We start from the raw sequence: 22,488 nt of genomic DNA on the forward strand, positions 1-22,488 counted from the left end.
TCGCGTCATGCTACTTGAAGTGTGAGGTCCCTGATGTGTGTTGTACAATGCTTTATTGTTGTGTTAGATACTTTGTTTTGCCAATTTATTTATGTGTCGACCTTTGAGTCTTGAACGACTTTCCTCCAACCTCGATGATGTTGAATCAACACAACTTCTGCTCCTCTTCGAAAGGAGGCATCCCTTGACGTCCTCCTAACTTCTATAAAACCATGGATTCATTGCCCACCGAACTCCATCGTGAGATCTTCCGGCACCTCCATGACGAGGCAGTTGTATATGCATACGCTTTCCATGATCCAGTGCTACTGGAGAGTTTGACCGCCCTTTACAGCATGGGGCTTGCAAGTCGATACTACCACGCAATGACCATGCCCATAGTTCAAGCCAAATTGCTCGAAATGAGAGCATACTACGATTGGGATAGGCCACATAAAATTCCAGCCAGAGATTCGAAAGACGAGGGAATGCCGATCGAATACTTCCGTTCCACATTGCACCTGAGTTCCTATCGGCAAAAATTTCGTGGCTACTTACTTCGCAAGGCTTGGACCAAGGAGCCGATACGATTTCATCAATCCGCAACGTTCGCAGCTCAACGGACTATGCAAGATACGATAATCAGACTGTACAATGAGGACGCTCTTCCGAAAAGTTGCCTTGGTCCTCAGTACATGGATCATTTCGGTCAGAATCTGGATTTGCCGGCCTCAAGAAACGTGTCAATTCGCACGTGTTTTGGCAGTCGTGCTTCAGCAAAACTTAGACGAGAAGTAATTGGCAATCGAGTGCTTCAAGGCCTGTGCGCTGGTAAAGTTCCGGCGCTGATGTGTTTGCTGCAAGCATTCAATCCTCGTGCCGTAAAACTGAGGTATATCGAGGATACAAACGAGGTTGAGATGATTATTGGGTTTACCTGAACATTTGCAGAGGAAAAGAAAAGAAGCGTCAAAAGCATAGATGATCAGAGGCAATGGCGTTCGTCTTCTCCGGCTAGCTTGAAGTGACTGTCGACATTTGAGGCAAGCGCAAAGGTTGAATCTCATATCTGCAATGTAGTTTAAGATAGATAGTGTTAGCATAGCCTCCAGGAGCTCAGATCAGTCTGATCGCCTAATCGGGCCTAGCTCAGCCCTACCCGGCTTGGCATGGCTCTTCTTCCACAATCATGTTCTTAGACAGCTTGCTAGTCAATCAATCGATCTAATATATTAAAAACCCACCCCACATGAGCTTGCTCTCAGATAGCATCAATCTTTTGAGTGCGGACTTCCGAGCTCAAGTTACCACTAATGTCTTAATTTTATGTGTTTTACGATGAGTCGATGACAGAACGAAGAGACGCAAAATCGTGTCATAGCTTTTGAAAGTTACCACAGCTCGTGTTGTGTTGCAAGTGCTCATGACACACCCATAACACGGGTCTCTCGAATTAGTAAGACAACACAATTCATCGTCACAGATCGGTTCAGGGCATATTGAGATCATTAGCCAAATCTGTTCTTGCTTCTTACGCTTCACATCAAGATGAATGAATTACCCACGGAGCTCCACTATCAGATCTGTGGATACCTACGCGATGGCGTGAAATTTCCATCAACTATTGAAGGCAACATTTCCCTTACGAGAAATGCTAGCAAGCATCTCACAGCTCTCTTCAACCTTGGACTTACTAGTCACTACTATCACGCCATCGCTATGCCGATGGTTCAAGACGGATTATTCGGCTTCTTGAGGTGTGTGCTGTCAAAAAACCGACGCCTGCCGTGTGTTGAGAGCTTTCCTGAGAGCAACAACGTGGCGATGCAAGTCAAACGCCTTTACACCTATACTCTCTGGATTTGTACACTACCCTCCAACTTCCGGAGTCTTGTCATGCGTAATACCTTACCATTGGAGGAGGAGATTAGACTACCCTATGACGCGCACTTCGGATCGCCAGATGGCTACTTTCGCCGACTGCTTGTACATGGAGATGCGAAGATTGACCCAATCCCATTCAACTTGCTCAAGGCTCCATATCATCGCCAATTTGGCCGTCGTGCTCGGATATTCGACTCATTAGGTACAAAGGAAAAGGTTCTGGGACGACGACCAGGGAGTCTGAGCTTGGACGGGTTAAAAGAAAATGCAGCTCTCGATGGTACAGTTCAGGGTCTCTACTACGGCGAGGCTCCGGCGCTCATGTGCTTGCTCAGAGCGTTTGATCCTTCCGCTGTGAAGCTGTCCTTTGATCGGGTTTCGCCTCAAGAGGTTGTGATGGAGCTGGTGATTTAGCGTCAGCACGAGGTAATGGACAAGCAGCTGGCTCAGGGATACTTACCTCGATACACTGGACAGAGGGCGCAAAGAGATCTATTAGTAAAGCGATGTCATAGCTGCCAATCTATCCTAGCCAACTGCTAGATTGTGTTTTAATGGGGAAAACATCTGCACATTATGTCTACCTGTCTCTTGACATAATGTCAGTTCAACTTTGCAACGCAGTATACAAAGTTCTTATGAAGAAAAAGCCTTGTTCACCTCAAGTCACAATAAGAACTCTATCGCATTGTTAAGCCAGTCAGAAGCCAAGCAAGCAAGTTCAACGATTTGTCTTCATGTGTCGTGCGGATGCTAGCGAAGTCTGTTGTTCATGATACGAGATTATTGCGCTTCATAAAGAAGGTCTGGTTCTCTTTTCTTGGACGGGTCTCATCATCGAGAGATTCATCGAATCATGGAGTCATTACCGAACGAGGTTCACCTTCTGATCCTAGAATGCTTCAACGACGAAGTAGAAGAACGATTCGAGAGACGTACGATGAGAGCGGCTGATCCACAAATGATTGACCCCATTACAGCCCTGTGCAATATGGCACTGATCAACCGCCATTTCCACCTTATAGCCATGCAAGTTATCGATCGCGTTCTTGACCGCTATAAATCAGCGATGTTGAAGTATCACGGTATCAAGGAGCAAAGTTCGACAGTCCAATCTTCAGTTGTGCAAATTGGTCCGAATACGCCAAAGCACGTCAGGGCGTCGTACTTGGGACCATACGTCAACTTCATCTGCCTAGTGCCAGCTATGTTCCGTCGAATCATACTCCGCAAGACACTGACGAAAGTTATATGCAGGTACACTCCTGCTTCACGCCCCGCTACACTGTCTATCGGTACCTGGAAACGCTTCCTCTTGATCGTTTGGGGCTAAATTATCGCGATCATTTCGACCATAATCTTAGATTGCCATGTCTGAAAGGGAGGCCTCTAATACGAGCGACCGTTGTATATGGGAATCAGATCAAGGGCATAAACCGAACAGGGGGGCACGGTCAATCGGGTCATTCACAGGCTTTATCGTGGTGAGCCTGCGGCAATATTTTGTCTGCTCAAGGTGCTGTATCCTTCTTTGGTCGACTTGAGCTACGACGTTATGACCAAGGAGATTGTTATGAAGCGAGCTTCTTGAGAGAGGTGGATACCCGTGTTTTGCTCTTAAATATGGAAGTATAGTTGACGCGTGTTTCGATATAGAACTAAGGGGGCGGTCAAGATAGCGAACTAAAAGGCGGTGTCTTCTTATATAATGGCTTTCTACAGCCAGCAAATATGTACCAAATCATTCTCGTTTGGCTTGAGTCTTGTGATAGTGTACTGAATCTTGCATTTGTTGACTCGTCTATGATGAGGTACCCAGACTATTGCAACAACGAGAATTCGCACAATTCCGTTGCCAACGATGCTTGGCATGTTCATTCACACTCGCTGCCCGGATTACGTTTCTATAAACCTCACGACAGGGATTGAATCCTTCAAGCCACCCTAGCCGCCAAGGCTGAAACTGCTGTGATGGGAGCCTGTGTTTGCGAAAGTAGAGGCTCCAATCGCGATGGACCTCGTCGACCGATGAACAGCATTGCCAATACCTCTCCAAGCATCCGATGGCCGAGCCACTGGCCATTCTCGGCGGAGTCGCAAGCATCATCCAGATCATCTCGAATGTCACGAAGCTAGCTAAGAGTCTCAATGAGGTGCGGGAGAAATTCGGAAACGTCGCGCTCAACACCACGTTGGTCGCAAGCCAACTGGCTACTATCCGAGCTGCCTTGGAGGCAATACATACATGGCGGGCGAGCGACACAACGGAGTCGGAAGCTTCGAAACAGCTTGATCAAGACCTGGGCATCTCATTGAGCTGCTGTGCAGTCCTCATCACCGTCATTGACTCGAAATTGAAAGAGTCAGGATATCAACCAGAAATTGGGATGAAAGAGAAGGTCAAATATTTATGGCTGGAGGGTATACTCAAGGAATATGTGTCAAATTTGGAGGGTCAGATCCGAGCACTCCAGCTGCTCTTGACTGTTTTCCAGTGCAAGACGGCTACGGAGCAGAAGCAGCAGCTTGCTCAGAAAGAGTCCAGGATAATCATTGAGCATGTGCGGGCAGAGACTATGAGTCTGTACATCGATGACACCGACTTGGAAGATGCGATATCCATACTTTCACGGGACCCCTCTGTGCGTCTGGACGTCGACTCTGTGATCATGCGATCGCCAGCCTACAGAAGGGTCTATGGAAATGTGAGACCTACCGAGTTGTTTAAAAGACGCCTTGCTAACGTGTTCACCCATTAGCTTCGTTCGAACCCGGCTCGCAAGCATCCAGAGGACCCACCAGCTCATCGTCGGAAGCCTGTCCCCGTGGCGAGACCCCATTCTTCACAAGAAAGAATTCCAATCCCACATACGAATACGTATCACGAATCGCAGCGATCTTCGCTAGAACAGCCTCGCCAATCGGACGAGGGACCTTCATCTCGGTCTCGAAGCGAGGCTAGTACGCACAAGATAGAAGATGCAAAAGAGCTGCCCCTCACTCAAGAAGAGCAATATAAACGGAGGAATTCGAATAGCCGGAACGATGGATATTCCAGATCGCTCAGAAACGCTGACGATGAACAATCTGTCGCTAGGGTGCCGGGTCACCAAGCGACGTCGGTTCACTCAAACGATCACATACCTCCGGCGGGTTTACAAAATCCTGTAGGACAAGATTCCTCGTCGCTGTCTGAGCATGACGTTACGACACGAACCACTTCTGGCGATTGGATACTCAATGCCAGCCAAGAAACAGATACGGAAAGCCAGACGAAGTCTGCTCGACGACTACCCCATGGCGGAGAGCATATTCCAAATGATATTATCACCTCACAGATAGCAGAAAAGACTACACTTGAAATGGCAGATGTCTCGATTTCCACCCATCCTCCATCCTTACCCCCGATTCAGCAGTCTACATTTCCGTTACTCCTTCATCACAACGACTCTGTACCATTGCGCAGGTCAATTTCAGTACACTCAGGCTATGATTTGCCTATTTTCGAGCCCTCTATTGCAACACTGTCTACTGAAACAGCGGGTGACAATACACAATCAAGCCTGCATCAATCTGCCTCTCATACTACCGCGACCTCGGCAGCAAGTCAAGTCACCGAGGGCGAGGCTAGCCATCGCCAAACGCAAACAGACATACATCAAGTCCACAGCGAGCTTGCACCGGCTAAAGCTCCTAAAGGGCGGACATCGTTCATGCAACTGTCATCAGTAAAAGCCTCCACAAGTGGCTCTGCCTTGTGCGACGCAGCATCCCGTGGAGACTTGGCCAGTGTCAAAGCGCTACTAGAAGCCAAAGCCAATATCAACTTTAGAGGGAACAAGTCGATGACTCCTTTGATGCTTGCTGCCATCAATGGTCACCAGGATGTGTTGCAGATCTTGAAGGATCGAGGTGCTGATGAACTCGCATCCGACACCAACGGAAGGAATGCGCTCCATCTAGTGGTTGCTAACAATCAGCTTTCATCAGTTGAGTGGCTATTAAAGGCTTACCCGCCCGATCAGCCTAAGCAATCTAATTCCCGAGGCTCTCTTCTTTCTAAAGCAAAAGGCAGCCTTGTGGGTAGGTCTTCGAAGAACCTCAGAGAGGCCTCTGATGCGCAAGGACTGAAGGCATTGCACATTGCTGCCGAAACAGATAAGTGTGGAGTCATTGATTTGCTTTTGGCTGCTGGAGTCAATGTGGAATCTCAAACCAATTGTGGTTGGACGCCCCTTCACCAGGCGATCGTTGCGAATCGTTTGGACTCGGTTGACAATTTGTTGCGAAGTGGCGCTAATCTAGACGCTTTGGACACCAAGTCGATGACTGTTCTGCATTTGGCAGCGAAGGAAGGCGACGTTGGTATGGTCAAAACACTAATAGCAAGAGGTGCTGGTCGCCACACGTTCGATGACAATGGTTGCCAGCCTATACATTCAGCTGCCTGGGCAGGACGGACGTCAAATGTTGAAGCCCTAGTTGCTGAGCCTCAAGATCTAGCCACAACAATGGACTCAGGCAAACCAGAGCGGCGTACTGGCAAGGGAGGTATCACATTACTATACATTGCCGCTATACAGAAGAATCACGAGCTGGCAAAGTTTCTACTCAAGAATGGCGTTGACGTCAATCCATGGAGTCCTCCCCCGCCTGCCTTCCTCGCATCGCTGGACAACTTCAAAGTGCCTCTGAAAACACTGACTCCATTGCACATTGCCTGCTGCAATGGTGATTTCGAAACAGCGTCTGCCCTCATTGACTATAAGGGTTGGGTCAACGCAGCCACGCTAGAAGGCGTGACCCTACTCATGATGGCTGTGGAAAGTGAGGATACCAATACCGTCAACCTCTTGTTGAGCCGCGGAGCAAAAGTCAATGCCAGCATGCCACGGACGATGCTCACAGCGCTGCATATCGCAAGTCGTCGGGGCGACCTCGAGACGGTCCACCAACTGTGTCTCGCTGGCGCAAATCCGGCAGCTCGCTATTATCAAAGGGAGATCGCGGCAGTCTAGGTAGAACTGCACACGAGGAAGCGTCGGCGAACTGCACCGACAAAGTCAAGCGGGCAAATGTCGGGAATTTCTTCGCGACTAGACGTTACATTAGAGAGCAGGCCATGACCCGTCCGGGAAGGATAGCACAGCCTTTGAGATCACTTTCTTATGGAAATTATGTGGATCCTGCGCAGAACTATGCGCAGAATTATACTGCTCAAGCGCCACCCTCTCAGGCCTGGCCCGCGAGTTACTATGTGCCCGATCAGCAGATCCCAGCTCAAGTGCCGGGGCAATGGTATGATCCGAATATTCAAGGCATTGGCGAGAGTCCGCCGCCTTACCAAGGAGGCTCATCGGTGCCGGCGCACTTGGCTGCGCAGGCACCTGTGTATCGACCACATTCGTACCTTCCTTGGTCGTGAGAGTAGCTGGTTTGGTCAAGATCCAGCTGACGCATCTGTCAGATTGCTAGGACACAAATTAAACAGCCAGAGAGAATTTTAAGGGACAACGTTAAGCCGTGTAGGCAGCTTGCTTTCTTTCTTGGCTTGAATGCTCACTTCAAAGGAGTATTGGTTGACCTGGCAGCTCATGTCGGTTGGTTTGAATGTGGCGGCGCCAAGTTCCAGTGGCTGAACTTTGGAGGCAATCATACCTTCGGGCGTCAGCTGTGGCCCGGCTTTGTTTGATCTTTTTAGGTTTTGTGCAGTCCTAGGCTGAGAAATTATTCAGTACAAATAGTTGAGAGCTGTGGCTCCTATCTTCTTGATCACGCCGGTAAAGCCTAGCAACAAGCCAAGATCTACCAAAGCGAGCTGCCAACCTGAAAATAGCGGCCTCGTGAAACCACTTGACATCGACATTGAGGACCATAATTTAATCAATCACGTCTAGATTCGGCTGAACGGTGGACGCTTCTCCTTACAGCCTCGAACCATTCTACGTTGGTAGACAACATGGATACCTTACCATCGGAGCTTCAGATTCAAGTACTCAAGTCTCTTCAATGTCCAGTATCCTTATATCACATGAGTCTCACCAATCGATACTATCAGGAAACGGCCCGACCAATGATTGATGGTTGTCTTGAAATTGGGCATTATGCTCAGCTCGCCCCTTGGAAGGCACCATACGTGAAGATGAAAAAGCACATGGGGCCGTATCTTCTTGGTCGATATGTCAATAGATTCATGAAGAGTAGTGGACAAGAGCGTCATTTCATTCTGAGATCTACTGGACCAAAGGAGCCATATCGCTTACCCGTTGGGCTTCGATTCAAAATTCAGGACTTGACAATATTCAATATCGCACATACAAGTATGTGCAACGGTATTTGTACGGTCTATGATTCGCTCGGGGAAAAGATGGAAGGCGAAAATGCATCCTTTGTTTTTCCTTATTTTGACACTGAATCAGGTCTCCAAGGACCAGGGACTTTCGCTCAGGGCTACAACATCGCGGAAGGATTAGCTCGAGGGGAGGTAGCAGCGTTGTTCCTCTTCTTGAAAGCACTTTTCCCAACTATGCTCAAAGTGCAATATCTCGCCGATAGCCAAGAGATGGAGATGGTGTTGTTGAGCTACGCGGAGTCGGCATTTGAACAGACTAAAATGGATACTCCTGACGAGCTGCTTGAGTGTGGTCTGGAGAAGCCAGGAAGTCTTCTTGAACAATGTTGGAAGATTCGGTCGGTTGTGAATGACACTGCAGATGCAAGGCGGGATGCAAATGGGGCTCAGCACTCGACGGGTGACCATAGACGGGCCTTTAGGCTGAATCAAACATTAAGGATGAAGTAGCTTTTACTGAAGACACGAGAGCTGTCATCATTTCACTACGACGAGACTGAATAAATATGGTGCATTATCATATGACCCAATATCACCTACTGACGTTCACACAACCTTTTCCTTTCCTTCAAAGCCTGCATCTAAATCCAATCCATCTCGAACCTCTCTCAATGACTGATGCAGTCGCCATACTCTCTTCTCGATTCCTTCGCCAGTCATTGAAAAAGCAAGACTGAGCCACCAGCCAAATCGCCGATAGCAGTGATCCTTCACTTGACCTATTCCGGCCGTGTACAGACCCTACGGCCGTAGCTCTGCATCCTCCATCACCCACCTTCCGCCCCCTAATTTCACAGCCCGCTGCACTAATGCAGGCTTGACCAGGCTTAGCACATTACCCGCCTTCCCCCCGCCCTATCTTGACAACCCAACCTGGCAGCGGGCGGACCTTTCAACCTATTCATTCCCAGACCCCTCCATCATTATTAAATCCAAACATCTCCTTCCTCCTCCCTCCTGCATCTCCTTCATTATTCCCTCCCACACGCAGCGACAAAGGCATGTCTCGCCACACGCACTGGAATCGCAAATCCGCCCTCTGCGTCTTCCTCGCGCAGGGCATCTTTGCGCTCGTCATCCTCGCGCTTTCTGCCGCCGACCTCGCGTTGTTTCAAGCCGAGACAAGGGCTAGTAATAAGAAGTATGCTGGCACTGCCGATGAGGTGTATTATCATCGGAGTACTAGTATTGCGCAGCTTCCTTGGGAGTAAGTTTGTATCTACCTGTGCATCTATATCCCGGGGGATGGGGTGGGGGGGGGGGAGAATGCATGAGTGCTTACGATTTTGCGTAGGCTCAGCGTCTTGTCTGTCGCAATTGCCACCTTTCTGAGCACTCTCGTCTCGTTGCTTTTGGTGCTTATAAAAAGAGCGAATCTCACGGCGATCTTGGTAATTTATTCCTTCTGGACGGTTGCCTGGCTTGGTCTTTTCGGCTACGGGGTTTATCTCTGGCATAACAGCAGCTTGAATCAATGCGGGAGTCCGTTCTGTGGTTGGTATCATGTGGATTTCGCGTTATTGATCATGACGGCTTTAGAACTGTATGTCGCCCTCCCACCACACGCGAAGTGAATGTAATTCGCAATCACTAACCCTGACCGCCTGAACTTGCAGCTTAGCTACCATCTCCGTTCTCATAGTCGCAACGCGCGTGCGTCGTCGTGCAGGACCAAGGATCAAGGAAACGGTTTGGAGAGCTGGTGGTCCCGTTTCTGCCAGTGGGAATGGTGCTGGCTTCATGCAACAGCCATATCCACAGTATTCTCAATACCAGCAACCTTATCCAAATGTAATGCCTGAGCTGCAGAATCAGCCACTTCCGACGGGTGAATTGCATCATCAGCAAAGGCCACAGGACGAACTCCACCAGCCCCTGATGCCGGTTGGAGAGCTTCCAGCACCGCAGCCGTTTATGCGGGATGGGCGGTGGTATCAGTATCAACCTGCTGCTGTACCTGCTCAGGACGCGGTGGCGCGGAAGGCGGTGGCTTCGGAGACGGTATCGTGATTGTAATGTGCGAGGCAACCGTGGTATGGAGGCTCCTTGATACCATTTGACGTCCGATTATGCAAGACGCTTCCTTACTCCAAAGCAAGATGAATGATCTGGACTGCGGAAGGGGTTATTTGCATCCCGTCTTCCAACAGCCTCACCGTGTCTGTCGACTGAGACATAGCAACACCAAGCAAGACACAAACTCCTTAGAAAAATTATCGCCAGCTTATTCTACTCACCTCTAATTTCTTGCGTGCGATATACGAAGCAGCACTTGACTCCACACGTGCCGTAGCAGCGACACAGATTATCTTCCGGCATGCCGAAAATCGCTCCCAGAGCGAGCCTCTCCCTACTCTACACTCAACAAACTCCCAGCATCAACCGTACCACCTCTCGTCGGCGTATCAAAAAACCCCATAGAGCCATAATACACCAACTGCGGTCCCATAACCTCATATTCCGTAACCCAGATATTGACTCGCGCTCTTGTGATGGTCTCTTCCCGCCTCTCATGCAACCACTGCGCATACCCATGCAAAGCCTGTACCACCGTATCATACGTGAATTTCTCGACTATCTCACCACGCTTCGGCCTGACGAGTATGACAATGCACCCTCTATCGTAGGCAATCCCTTTTGCTGAAACAGCGTGGTTCAGATACGAAGAAGAACATGTCTCTAGGCCGGCAGCGAATCTTTCGACAAGATCGGTGGCTTCGGAGACTTGGACGTGCTGCTGGAGGTTGGAGCCGAACTTGAATCCCATGCGTGGCTCACTGACTGGGACGAGGTAGTCGGGGTAGTCGCTTTGACTGTTGAGGGGAGGCATCAGTGGGGTTTCTTTGGCAACGAGAATTTGATAGCCTACCCATAGGAAGAGAAGTTCTGATGGGGGTAGTAGATGGCCTGGCAACTCGAGTCTCTGGCCGTCGTTGCATTGGGGGAAAATTCCGTGCAAATGTCTTTGGTCGTATTTGTGGCTATATTGCTCGCTGGGACTGACGTCGAGGAGACAAGGTTCGTGCTGACAAGGAAGAGCAGGGTAATGGATATCTGAAAGGGATACATTGAGGTAGTGATTATCGCTATTATCCGTGGGCGTGTAAGAAACTGTGCGTCTGCCTCATTCATAAGCTTTCAGGTGAAGCCGCGGGAATTGAATATGACGGTTACTACAACGATAATATAGATTTGATTGTGGGGGCAGCTGACTGATCGTATCCTTGTTCTTATACGAAATGGCTCACGAAAGCAACGTTGTTGGTCAGTGAATCAATGTCCCTGAGACCAACACGTAACAGGCAGTAAGTTTCACCCAGGACTACCAACACAAATCTCTTTTACAAGTAATTGAACTATCACTCTTGCATTTCAACGTCAATGATCTTTTAGTAACAGCAGTGGCAGGCCATTTACTCGCCGGGCCATCGTTTGCGCATTGCCCACCAATAGAGGCTTCATCGAGGATGCCACCAGAAGTCACCGTCATTTCATGCCACAAGGTCATATTTGATACCTACTCCACAATTTGAAGAGGTACGAAAGATGGTTCAACGTTCTCCTTTCTTACAAAGATTTACAAATCTACTTGCAAGACGACTTCAAGATGAAGACAACAATTTCGACATTGTAATAGCCACTACAAAGCTGTGAAGCCTCCAATGAGCGCAAGCACAAGCGAAAGAGCACCGTATACTGCCAAAAAAATTCATCGATGTATGACTTCGAATGCAAGTTTCCCAAATCATCTCATCTACGGCGAGCGTCGGAACAGCGATGTGATCCTGATGAGGAGGAAATCATGTCAATGTAGGGTATCCAGTGCTACTGATCTAGTGAAAAGAAATTGGCTGTCGGAATCTGGTTCTCCTTGGAGGAATAATTTATCTATTAACACCTGTCTTTCGTGACAAGATTATTTGTAGAGTATATTGAGTGTCAACGGTCGCGTGACTGGATGAGAGAGATATGTTGTTAGAGGGTGACGCCTTTTGCGGCGAGCGTGCTTGTCACTACACCCAGTCTCGCTCCGCTATGACACTACAACGTATATCAAGCGTTATCTCGCCTGGTGCTCTTCCGTTCCCGCTTCAGATATATTTCACTACGCAACAGTAGTTAATCATTCATCCTTTTCTGAAATCACCGACTCGCCAATATTGACCAAGGAGTTATTGAACGCCTTTTGTCTTCGTTCAGGCAACCCCAAGGATACTGATTGAACTCGAGTCTTCATACAAAGCCAAATGTCTGAGTCGAAGACCTCGATGATGGACAAATCACCTGCCGAAGTGCAAATGCTAATTTGTCGAAATCTTGTAGAGGATTGCAAGAATGTAGCATTGAATCTTCAAGAGATCATGATCACATCCTGGTAGTCCAAGCTGGCCATCGCCTCAATCACTGTATCAAAGCACTCGTCAACCTTTCTCTTGCAAACCATTACTGGCAAAAAACGGTGCAACCGATCCTGAAAGAGGCTGGAGATGCAATCTTGCAACACGGTGTAAAACCAGCACCTTGGAACACGCCATTGGCGGCATCACTTAGTCGAGGGGATATGGAACGCTTAGGTCTCACCGATATAGATGCCAAGACTCCCGAGTTGATGGCAAAAATTGGACAAGAGGCCGAGCTCTGGCCTTATCTTGATTCCATCTGCAAGCTCCCCGAGAACTTTCGCAGCTGGGTCGTCCGAGCTACAGCGCCAAAGAAAAAATACAGCTTTGAAGAAAGAGGCCCCAAGAATACACAGCGACATTGGGCTTGGTTCAAATCACCGATCGCAAACGAGGCTTTGTTTCCTCACGTTAAGATGCATGCACCACCAGACTTGCCGTGGTACTGCGTACCTGATCTTCCATACATCCCGATCGATTGGATCGAATCGAAAAGATATCCTTTTCAGGAAGATGTGATTATAGGACTGACCAATGGGAGCTTTCAAGCCATGCTTTGTTTGTTGAAAGCTCTAAATCCGCGATGTCTGAAGCTCGAAAGAAATCGACCAAACTATTACCTCTGTGTGACTGGAGTGTCAGCACAAGATCATAAAGAAAAGAAAGGGCGAAAATCAAAGGTGGCAGCGATGGGTAGTCGTCGGGGGCTGGAATTACGTACTATAAGGTGTAACCACTGAAGCTGGCAAGATTGTTTTCGATAATGTCAACGAAATCGGATATCTTGGAGCCAATGAAGCAATCCTTACGCGAATCATGGAATTGAAGATTGTATTCATTGGGCCTTGTGCGCAAAATGTATAGACACTATTGCTTGTGCACAGATCACGTTTCACAAAAGATGAGGTTGAGAATCAGGGTGATCTAAGGGACAATGCTTGATGCCTGCATGTTTGGACTCCTATGTTCCCTAGGTAAATACAATTTGGAAGAATGGGAAAGTGGTAAGATCTAGGAGGCAAGTCGTGCGTCCATTTCAGATGAAGCCAGGCACTCACAAATATCGCTTTCTGCACCTGCTTCGTAACAAGCATTTGATCCACGTCTAAGTCATAGACACATCGTCTTGACATTCAATTTTTCCAGCATATAACAAGCACCTTCTTGCATCGGACAAACGATCTTGATAATGAAAACCGCAAACGGCAAGTTTGCTCGCGACATTTGTTTGCACCCTGTGCACTAGTGATCTTGATATAAAGAAGACAACAAACAGTGAATTTGCTTGTCATGGATCTCTTTGTGCGTGGTTGGACATTTTAATCAGGATCGACCCTTGCCTTTTATCCTCACCACACAGGCTTCTCAATTTCGAAGAAAATGAACCAGCTCCCACTCGAATTGCACCGGGAAATATGTCAGGACTTAGTCAATGAAGGCGGAAGAGTACTTAATCTCGCCCAAAGCGATGGCAACATAAAAGTCATTAAGAAGAACGGGAAAGTCCTCCATGGTTGCTATCAAGGCCTCTCCAGCCTGTCTCGAACAGATAGATACTGGAAGGCCGCGGCTAAGCCGTTTCTCAAGCAACTTGAAGATGCTATCATTCAAAACGGGATCAGAACACCACCATGGCAGATGCGGTCGCGCCGACGACTTACAGAACACGAAAAAGACGAGCTTGGGCTCCCTCGTGGTCGTCAGAGGCGTGACCTGACGTCTAAACACGCTGTGGAAATAAGTCTGCTACCATATCTTGACTCGATATGCAGGCTACCAAAAAGTTTGCGAGCTTGGGCTGTTGAAAGAACAAAGCCTACCGATCCGTACAAGTTTAGAAATGAAGGCGTAAGGACGGACAGGCGCTGGGCATGGTTCAAATCTCCGATTGCAATGGAGGCATTTTGGCGTCATGTCATGAACTATCCTGGGCGAGAATCCCCCAGAGTACCATGGTTCATGGACGTCTATCTCAGATGGAACCTCGATTGGATTGAAGGCGAGGACTATCCCGGATCATACAACGTACTAGAAGGGCTGGCTCTAGGAGAATTTCGAGGCCTTTTATGCTTGCTGAAGGCCTTTAATCCTAGATGTATAACGCTTGCTTCAAGACAGCCGAATAGGCAGATGGTTGTATCTGCGACATCGCAAGCTGGATCGCAGGGGAAAACCACGAAGCCGCCAAAACCTCCTCCGAAGAAACCAAAGAAACCGGCAAAACAGGCTCCTCAGGGACAGACGCAGACCGCATGGACCAGGCGCGAAGATGGCCGACTGTCAAAGCAATAGCTCATGGTCTGAGAAACAGGCGGGGACTAGTATTTGAGGAACCAAATGGCAGATCGAAAGGCAATGAATAATATTGAAGGCATGAATTTGAATTCGGGGAAGGCGGACACAGAGATCTAATTGTGGACTACGAAGAGTCATAGAGAGAGACTGGAAGCGTAAAAGAGAAGTCCATACCACAAGCTGCTCATACTAGTCCCGTCCTTGTCTACATGTCCTGTTCAACCCTGCTTTTGTTGAGTGCTGGGTACTATCAGAAGAATGCGTTCATCCAAGAGAACGTTAATAGATCCAAAATGTAATGAGCCGTTCGTCTTTACTATTTCAAATGCTTCAAATACCATCGAACTCGTTAAGGAGCTTCAGAATGCATCTGCCTATACCCTTAGCATGAACGAGTGAAAGAGATGGCCCTTTAGGAGGATATGAAACTTACACCGCTTGCCTCTAGCACTGCTGATACATAGCCACATACTATCTCCACGCTATCCGTAACACGGGTCGCTTATTGGGCCTTGCCTCACCGTTTGATGTATTTTTGAAGCTAGTTCGGAAGATTTGTTTTACCAGGACGGAGCGGCAAATTTGGAACAGCCCTCACAGCCCCATTGAATGTATCACAAAAAACAGTTCTCAGCTAAGCTCGCGGATCCTGAACAAATAGTTAATTACACACGTTATGGAAGAAATCTCCTGGCCCAAGGATTGCTATTGAATAATTTAGAGCCAGCACTGATCGCTTAGCTAGTAGCAATCCTTTCTGATGGGCTTTGCTGTTTCAGCATAAATAGGTACCGGTATTGTTCAAACAGAGGCATCGAAGACGGCACAATAACATGAGCCTCAAAATGATAGCAAATCATTCTGTTCCACTGTCGCACATCGAAAAGCCACCTTCGACGCTGCTCGCCTGCCACTCGACTCGAGACGTGAAATGCCTGGCCACTGTTTCCAGGAGCCGCATCATCTCGAATTGATGATGATCACGTATTCAAGAGACATATTAAAGACATATTACTGCCCAACTTGAATGAAGAGCATCATTCGAACTCTTGCAACCTCTGATTCTCCACTTAAAGATTTTCCAACTATGCACCACACTATCTCCACAGCAGCAGCTCTTCTCTGCCTCACAACTCTCGTAGCCACAACCCCCTTTCCCTCCCCTCTCCTCTTTCTACACCCCCGCCAAGAAGATCCCAGCACACAGCTCCCCGCGCCTCAAGACTGGGTCGACACCGTCACAAACGACCACTGCGACTCCCAAGCCTCCATCACAATCCCTTTAGCACACGCGGCAAACCGGGGGCCTAGCAGCGTAGGCGGCTGCGCCGACGACAAGGGTCTCAAGCGCTCCCTCCCCCTCCCCCTCTCCACCTTCCCCAACAACAATAACAACGAAAGCCCAACCAGCGCGCTCACCCCCCGCAACGACCCCGACGGCTCCTTCATCCCCGCCCAACAAGTCTGCACATGGATGTACCTCGGCCTAGCCGCCTCCTCACCCCTGGGCGACACCATCGACACCGCCTCCATGGTCGTCGAAGCCGGCAAGGAAGTGCTGCTCAGCTGGGCCTTCGATGTCGCTGTCGATCATATCCTCGTGTGGGTGACGCAGCCGGGCAAACCGCAGACTTGCTTTGCTTGGCAGACTATTAAGGGGCTGGCGATGGGGTATACGCGGTTTAAGAAGGAGAGGTTTGTTCAGGGTGGCGTGAATGGCGCGTTTTATCATTTTCAGTTTGTTATGAAGGCGGGGGTGGAGGCGACGAAGGGGAGGGTTGGGGCGTGGAAGAGGGCGGGGCTGTGATGTTCAGCTTTGTGATCCTGCTAATGCGTCGTCGGGGTCGTCGTCGTCTTGGTGTTGGGTTTTGGGATCGTTGCATCGTCAGCTGGGTTGATAATCATACAAAGACGTTTGTAAGTGTCTGGAATTGCTGCTTAGCCTGGTGCAGGTCTGAAGATTTCATTAGGGAATCTCTGAGCTAATGTGGGATACCTGAGGATTAAGAGTATCATTTCAATCGAATTGCGTTGTTCAGATGTCCTTCGTGTGCGATTCAAGCAGCCCCGTGAAAGATTGTTTATGGGTGTTGATTGTGGCGTGTACGCATTCGGCTTCCTTTGTTCTATGTGTTGAAGCCTCCGGCGTTTTTCATTGATCTTCCAACACGCATTTGTGGGGCGCTTTCTTTAAATGGCACTCGCCATGTCATTCCGGTCTTTCTTTTACTGTCCCAACCTCCTGACCCATGTTCCTTCACTGAGGATTTTCCAACGCCATCACTTTCGCGCGCTCGCTAGTTTCTACTGATCATCGTATTGATATGCCAGCCGCTTCAAATATGTCAGAACATGACTCGATCACCGTCGTGCCCGTTGAAATTCAAAAAATCATCTGTGAATGCCTTCTCGATGACGCTACGGCTTCTCTACAGCAGCTCTCGGACACAGACGAGCCAGATGAAATTGAGAAGAACGCATCTAGTTTTGAGCAGGCGGTTACCGACCTTACGAATCTTGGACGTGCAAGCAAGTACTGGCGCGTCATCGTACGGCCTACGTCAAGCCAAATACGCTATATCATCCTGAACAAATACCTCAACGTTGCCCCATGGCAAGTAGCTGATTCTAAGGATGTAGAAGAAACGCAAGCTTCTACGAGACGTCTCCGCCGCCAAACCCTTTTCGGTGGTCCCCCTCTCATAGACGCATCGGATAGGGAGAAACAAAAGCATCTCTACCCCTACTTGAACTCTCTATGCAAATTACCGCCAAAGTTCAGACCCTGGGCCGTGAAAAAGACATCGCCTTCCAAGCCTTTTATTGTATTGCCATCGCCTAATCCGACACCACCAGAGTTTCACGAAGCCTCGCGACATTGGGCCTGGCTCAAGACCCCGGTTGCAAGAGAGATCTTGGTCCCTGCTATGACCATGGAGGATCTTGATATGCCTTGGTTCCTAAGGCCCCAGTCCAATCTGAACGCCATATGGGTCGAAAATGGAGCATATCCCGAGACCCTTGATGAAATACTGCCTAGCCTCTGGAAAAACTTTCCATGGGCTCTAGTTATGCTTCTGAAGGCTATGAACACCGGAGCCGTCCGCCTTGAACGCGATAGCTATAATGGGTCGCTGATAGTATCTAAATGGACGCTTGCACGTCGCCGAAAAGAGCAGCAGGAAATGGAACGAAATTGGAAGAAGACGAAAATGCCACGAAAGCCGAGACTGTTTCGCACAACATGAAGGCTCAAATGAATGACAAAATGATGGAATAGGGTAGCTTCAGTATGAAAGTCGGTACGGAGATAAAGTAAGTCTAGCTAATACGTGCAAATCGTGCGGTTCGCACGCGATGACAATCATACTCCTTTTGGGAATAAAATCAAGGATGGGGCCCTACCAGCTCTTTTGCAAGTCTCTCAATCTTGAAGACCGCAAGCGGGACGCTGTGGGAAATCTCGTCCACCTTTCTTTGTGCCATTCTTGCTCGCAGCCCATCAGAATGGTACAGGAGGTCTATATTCTTTGTACTATAGTATGTCCTTTCAGCTCCAAATACATCATCACCTCACTTTTTAAATGTTCACTAGTCACAGCCATCATACCTGTCTTTTGCTCAAAAAAATGTCAGATATCAGCTACATCAGCAAGCTGTCAACTTCAGTTCAGACTAACATTTGCAAGTTTCTCCTACTCTGCGCGATGAAGTCCCTAAAATAGCTCATGGGAGAACACGCTGAGCACGAGATCGCCACCAAGGGCGTAATTAGAGTCGATCAGCACGTTGGGAGAACTTGAGTCATAGTATAGGTATGCTCTCCTCAAGGCTATGAATATTGGAAGATCCAGTTTCAACTTGAGAGAGATAGATCCAACCTACTCCGGAGAAGCTGTTGGTGATTACTACATCGAGGCCTGGAGCAGGCGACGATTGCAAGGCCCAGTGGAAAGAGGGGGAAGAGAGAAGGAACGGAGATTAGTGGCGCGGGGTGAAGGCTGTGTTGATGTATCATGGGTAATGACACTAGATGAGTGGACAAGTCTCTCAAAAAAATGGAAAGTGAGTGTGTGGATCCCTGAAGTCGTGTGACATCAATGTCGGCTGGTCTTCTTTTGTTCATGACAATCATGCTTGCGATTCCGAGCGTTACCCGAGTGACGTGAATTCCAAACACGCTTCTGGTAGCTATAGAAAACTACTTAAAAGTCTCTGAAATTCCTTGCTCATTTGCTCACAGCCACTGATCTGAGATGTCGCCTGAGAGACAACCTGTCGTCCGATGTTCACAACAATATTTAAACTCTACCCATGGGTCATAGTCATCGGCTTTAAATAAATCTCCAGACATCTGTGGTCGACATAGACCATGGACAGATTGTCATTGGAGCTGCAGACGCAGATATTCAATAGTCTCCTTGAAGATGTGACTGCAGCGGTGACGAGAATGGCTAATTTCCATCATAGGTGGAGCAACATAGATGATTACGGGCCGCCGCTGACGCAGAGCCTGACCAACCTCCGGAATCTATCCCTCACGAACCGTTCATTGAAAGCAGTCACAGACCCTTTCTTGAACCGAGCACTGGAAGATACATTGAGGCGCGCCGTCAAAGTAGCCCCCTGGCAGTACATCGAGGCGCAAAATTCAGGCCAAGTAGCTGTGGATAATGTTCTGGCTCGACTCATGTCTGCGAATATCTTCCGAAATGATCATGTAGTAAATCTTGGCCGACTTGCGGAGCATGAAGATCGACTACTTTTCGATTACTTGGAGTCGATATGTGTTTTGCCAGAGCCAATCCGCCGATGGGCGGTCCGAATGACGGCCCCAAAAGAGCTGTATACTTTTCCTCCTGGTGATCTGCCGTTCGATAGAAACGGTAGCATTGCCCACCATATGAATTGGAAGCGACCGTGGGAGTCTCTCTGGACAATCAAAGATTGGCTGGAGCCTCACATAAACCCTGAAGCTCGCTATCATTGGTTTCGAAGAACCGAAAATCGTCGTCACTCTTATGGACGTGAAGACGTCGGCTTTTTGCTCAACAAGGAAATTTCCCATAGACTCCACGAGGGGTTTTATCAAGGATTGCTAGCCTTGCTAAAAGCTTTCAATCCAGAAGCAGTGATTCTTGGATGGAACCAGACTATCAAACAGGTCGATATAGCTGCGGAGACCCCGGAAAAATACTGGGCAAAGACGCAAACAGCGAGATTAAAGGCAACGGAGATCGGCGCAAAGGAGAAGGTGGCAGCACAGAAAGCACTAGGCAGGAAGAAGGCACATATTGATGCGGTAAGTATGTGGGAAGCCGCAGAGGCCACGGCCAGTGAGAAGAAACTGGCAGCCCAGGGGAAAGTCGCAAAGTGGGAAGCAATCGAGAAGAAAATGTTGCAGCAGGTATCAGCGCTGGAGGAAGCAGCGGCACAAAAGGCGGCAGAGCGACAAGCAACAGAGGCGCGAGCAGTAGAAGAGCAAGCAACCGGAAAACTAAGGACAGAAGGGCAAGCAGCGGCGAAAGACGAAGCCAGCGAGATTGCAGCGAATGACAAGGGGAAAGCTACGGAGAAGAAAATTTCAAAGGAGGGAGCAAAGGACGGATCGATCACTGAGGGATATAGGGTCGAAAAGCCAAAGCGCAAGCAGAAGAGGTACCTGTATGAGAGGTATAAGTACTGAGCAGCTTTTGTGGAACTAAGTTGAAGCTGAAATCAGGGAGACTGGATACTCTTTGGTTGGTTTCGGAATAGAATGGGGATAGTTTGCAATCTGGTAGAAAGTCAAGAATGAACTTACTACAGGGAGCAGCGGTACCAGCACAAAGATGTGTGTCATAAATGTCAGCTAAACTTCATTGTTCACCATATGACCATCACACAATACCTACGTCACCCGAAAGTCTTTGTTGATATCATGACACACCTTCGACTGCCAACTAGACCGTTCGAAATCACCAACAATGCTACGTGCTCAGCCAATGACACTGTTAAGTATCGTGGCAAGTGTGATACTCTACCTAGACACACAAAATGTGTGAATCCATCTGTATTTATATACAAAAGCCGCGCTTCCTTGACATTGTTATTACCTGCCCAACACACCATCATCTCAGAGAGAACACTACTCAAGCAAAATTCTAGATTGTTCCGCTTTGACTACCACAACATTTTTCAAGGATGCTCTCTGGCTTTGAGAGAAATCTTGCATAGTTTTGAATCATACAGGCGATGGAGAAATTGCCGGTTGAGCTTAAGGCTCAAATCAGTGAGAGTCTACTTTTCGACGCGATATCAATATCGGAGAAATTGAGGAATGTTAGCAATAGTGGACCATGGAAAACCCTCAAATTCCGACTAGGTCAAAGCCTTGATCCTGCCTGGAATCTCCTACGCACAAGTCGTCAATGGCGCGAAATCACAGAAGCCGTTGTGGCGCGAAGATTGGACCAGATTCTGAGCCGCCTTATCAAGCCTTCTCCATGGGCCTATATCGAAGCGCAGAAATCTGGAACTGCCGCCGTCCAAGCGCTTGAAGCAGAAGTCTTTTTCGGGAGCAAAAATGACTCGCGTTACCCTAATCTCTTCACTGGAGATCACGCTCTGGACTTGAAATCCAACCAAGACCGCCTGATGTTCCCATATCTGGAGTCAATTTGCCGACTGCCGAAGAGATTACGCTCGTTGGCTGTCTGTAAAAGCTTACCAAAAAAACCGTATGCATATATCTTTCCTTCGCCTGGACCCTTTCTAAGGATGCCTCAAGGAACACATGGTATGGGCTTCAATTGGGCATGGTACGAAGGGGATGAATCCTGCCGGCCTGGCCCACAACTAAGTGATACGGACCCCTATCATGGATTGAAAGGTTCCAACGACAAGGGTTTCAACTTCACTGGTCCCGCCAGGGATGCCCTTTTACGAGGACGATATCAAGGTCTACTGTCTTTACTGAAGTCTTTTGACCCGCAGGCGGTAATCGTTCAACAGAATAAAGATACTAAGGAGTGGAACGTTGCTGCCGAGACTCCAGCAAGACGACGGATGAGAAAAAGAAGTCTACGTAAAGCAGCGGAAAAATTAGCGGAGAAGCGGGAGTTGGAAAAACAGCTTGCGGCGGAGATCAAGAAGGCCGAAAAGAAAGCAGCAGAAAAGGTAAGGGCGAAGTGGGCAGCCAAGAAAAAGCCAATGAATAAGAAGCCAACGAAGAAGGGGCCAAAGGTAATCAGCTATAGAGTGGAAAAGTCGGGCCACAAGAAGAAGAGGTGAATTGTGAGGTGATCACGGAAAAGCTGTTATATACCACTGAAAGGCTCAGGATATATAGGAGTAGCTGATATGATGAAAGTCGAGTAACAAACAACAGCAGATCAGCGAGGAAACAAACTATATATTAGTGAATTACTGACCAAAATGCTTGAATTAAAATCCAGGGCAATTATAATGTGATGTGCAGAAACAACAATGTAAAGGTTTGTGTCATCAACATCAGCTAGTAATTCATGTAATCACAAACAAAGTGTGACACCAAGTGTCACGAGGATAGCTTTGTTTAAAAACATGACACGCCCTCGA

At 48.3% G+C, this 22,488-nt stretch overlaps 8 protein-coding genes across 8 annotated transcripts; 7 read left to right on the forward strand and 1 right to left on the reverse strand.

The window, feature by feature from the left end:
• Positions 1 to 1,527: 1,527 nt before the first annotated feature.
• On the forward strand, positions 1,528 to 2,277 carry KY384_000785 (uncharacterized protein; the record flags this gene model as incomplete). Its single annotated transcript, XM_044809319.1, has 1 exon — positions 1,528 to 2,277. One exon carries the CDS (start codon positions 1,528 to 1,530, stop codon positions 2,275 to 2,277), a length of 750 nt encoding a protein of 249 aa, XP_044665306.1.
• Positions 2,278 to 3,926: 1,649 nt separating this feature from the next.
• Positions 3,927 to 6,881, forward strand: KY384_000786 (uncharacterized protein; the record flags this gene model as incomplete). The annotated part of the gene is made up of 2 exons (XM_044809320.1): positions 3,927 to 4,568; positions 4,623 to 6,881. The coding sequence occupies 2 exons, from the start codon at positions 3,927 to 3,929 to the stop codon at positions 6,879 to 6,881; spliced, it is 2,901 nt and encodes a 966-aa protein (XP_044665307.1).
• A 941-nt stretch (positions 6,882 to 7,822) lies between these two features.
• Positions 7,823 to 8,665, forward strand: KY384_000787 (uncharacterized protein; the record flags this gene model as incomplete). The annotated part of the gene is made up of 2 exons (XM_044809321.1): positions 7,823 to 7,855; positions 7,922 to 8,665. 2 exons carry the CDS (start codon positions 7,823 to 7,825, stop codon positions 8,663 to 8,665), a joined length of 777 nt encoding a protein of 258 aa, XP_044665308.1.
• A 1,900-nt stretch (positions 8,666 to 10,565) lies between these two features.
• KY384_000788 (uncharacterized protein) lies at positions 10,566 to 11,088 on the reverse strand (the record flags this gene model as incomplete). Its single annotated transcript, XM_044809322.1, has 2 exons — positions 10,566 to 11,056; positions 11,085 to 11,088. 2 exons carry the CDS (start codon positions 11,086 to 11,088, stop codon positions 10,566 to 10,568), a joined length of 495 nt encoding a protein of 164 aa, XP_044665309.1.
• A 2,907-nt stretch (positions 11,089 to 13,995) lies between these two features.
• On the forward strand, positions 13,996 to 15,571 carry KY384_000789 (uncharacterized protein; the record flags this gene model as incomplete). Its single annotated transcript, XM_044809323.1, has 2 exons — positions 13,996 to 14,751; positions 15,545 to 15,571. 2 exons carry the CDS (start codon positions 13,996 to 13,998, stop codon positions 15,569 to 15,571), a joined length of 783 nt encoding a protein of 260 aa, XP_044665310.1.
• Positions 15,572 to 17,252: 1,681 nt separating this feature from the next.
• KY384_000790 (uncharacterized protein) lies at positions 17,253 to 18,158 on the forward strand (the record flags this gene model as incomplete). The annotated part of the gene is made up of 1 exon (XM_044809324.1): positions 17,253 to 18,158. One exon carries the CDS (start codon positions 17,253 to 17,255, stop codon positions 18,156 to 18,158), a length of 906 nt encoding a protein of 301 aa, XP_044665311.1.
• A 1,124-nt stretch (positions 18,159 to 19,282) lies between these two features.
• Positions 19,283 to 20,596, forward strand: KY384_000791 (uncharacterized protein; the record flags this gene model as incomplete). Its single annotated transcript, XM_044809325.1, has 1 exon — positions 19,283 to 20,596. The coding sequence occupies one exon, from the start codon at positions 19,283 to 19,285 to the stop codon at positions 20,594 to 20,596; it is 1,314 nt and encodes a 437-aa protein (XP_044665312.1).
• Positions 20,597 to 21,144: 548 nt separating this feature from the next.
• Positions 21,145 to 22,182, forward strand: KY384_000792 (uncharacterized protein; the record flags this gene model as incomplete). The annotated part of the gene is made up of 1 exon (XM_044809326.1): positions 21,145 to 22,182. One exon carries the CDS (start codon positions 21,145 to 21,147, stop codon positions 22,180 to 22,182), a length of 1,038 nt encoding a protein of 345 aa, XP_044665313.1.
• Between the last annotated feature and the right edge of the window lie 306 nt (positions 22,183 to 22,488).

Source organism: Bacidia gigantensis (assembly GCF_019456465.1).
Source record: "Bacidia gigantensis strain McMullin 20006 chromosome Unknown contig_74, whole genome shotgun sequence".
Lineage (NCBI taxonomy): Eukaryota > Fungi > Ascomycota > Lecanoromycetes > Lecanorales > Ramalinaceae > Bacidia > Bacidia gigantensis.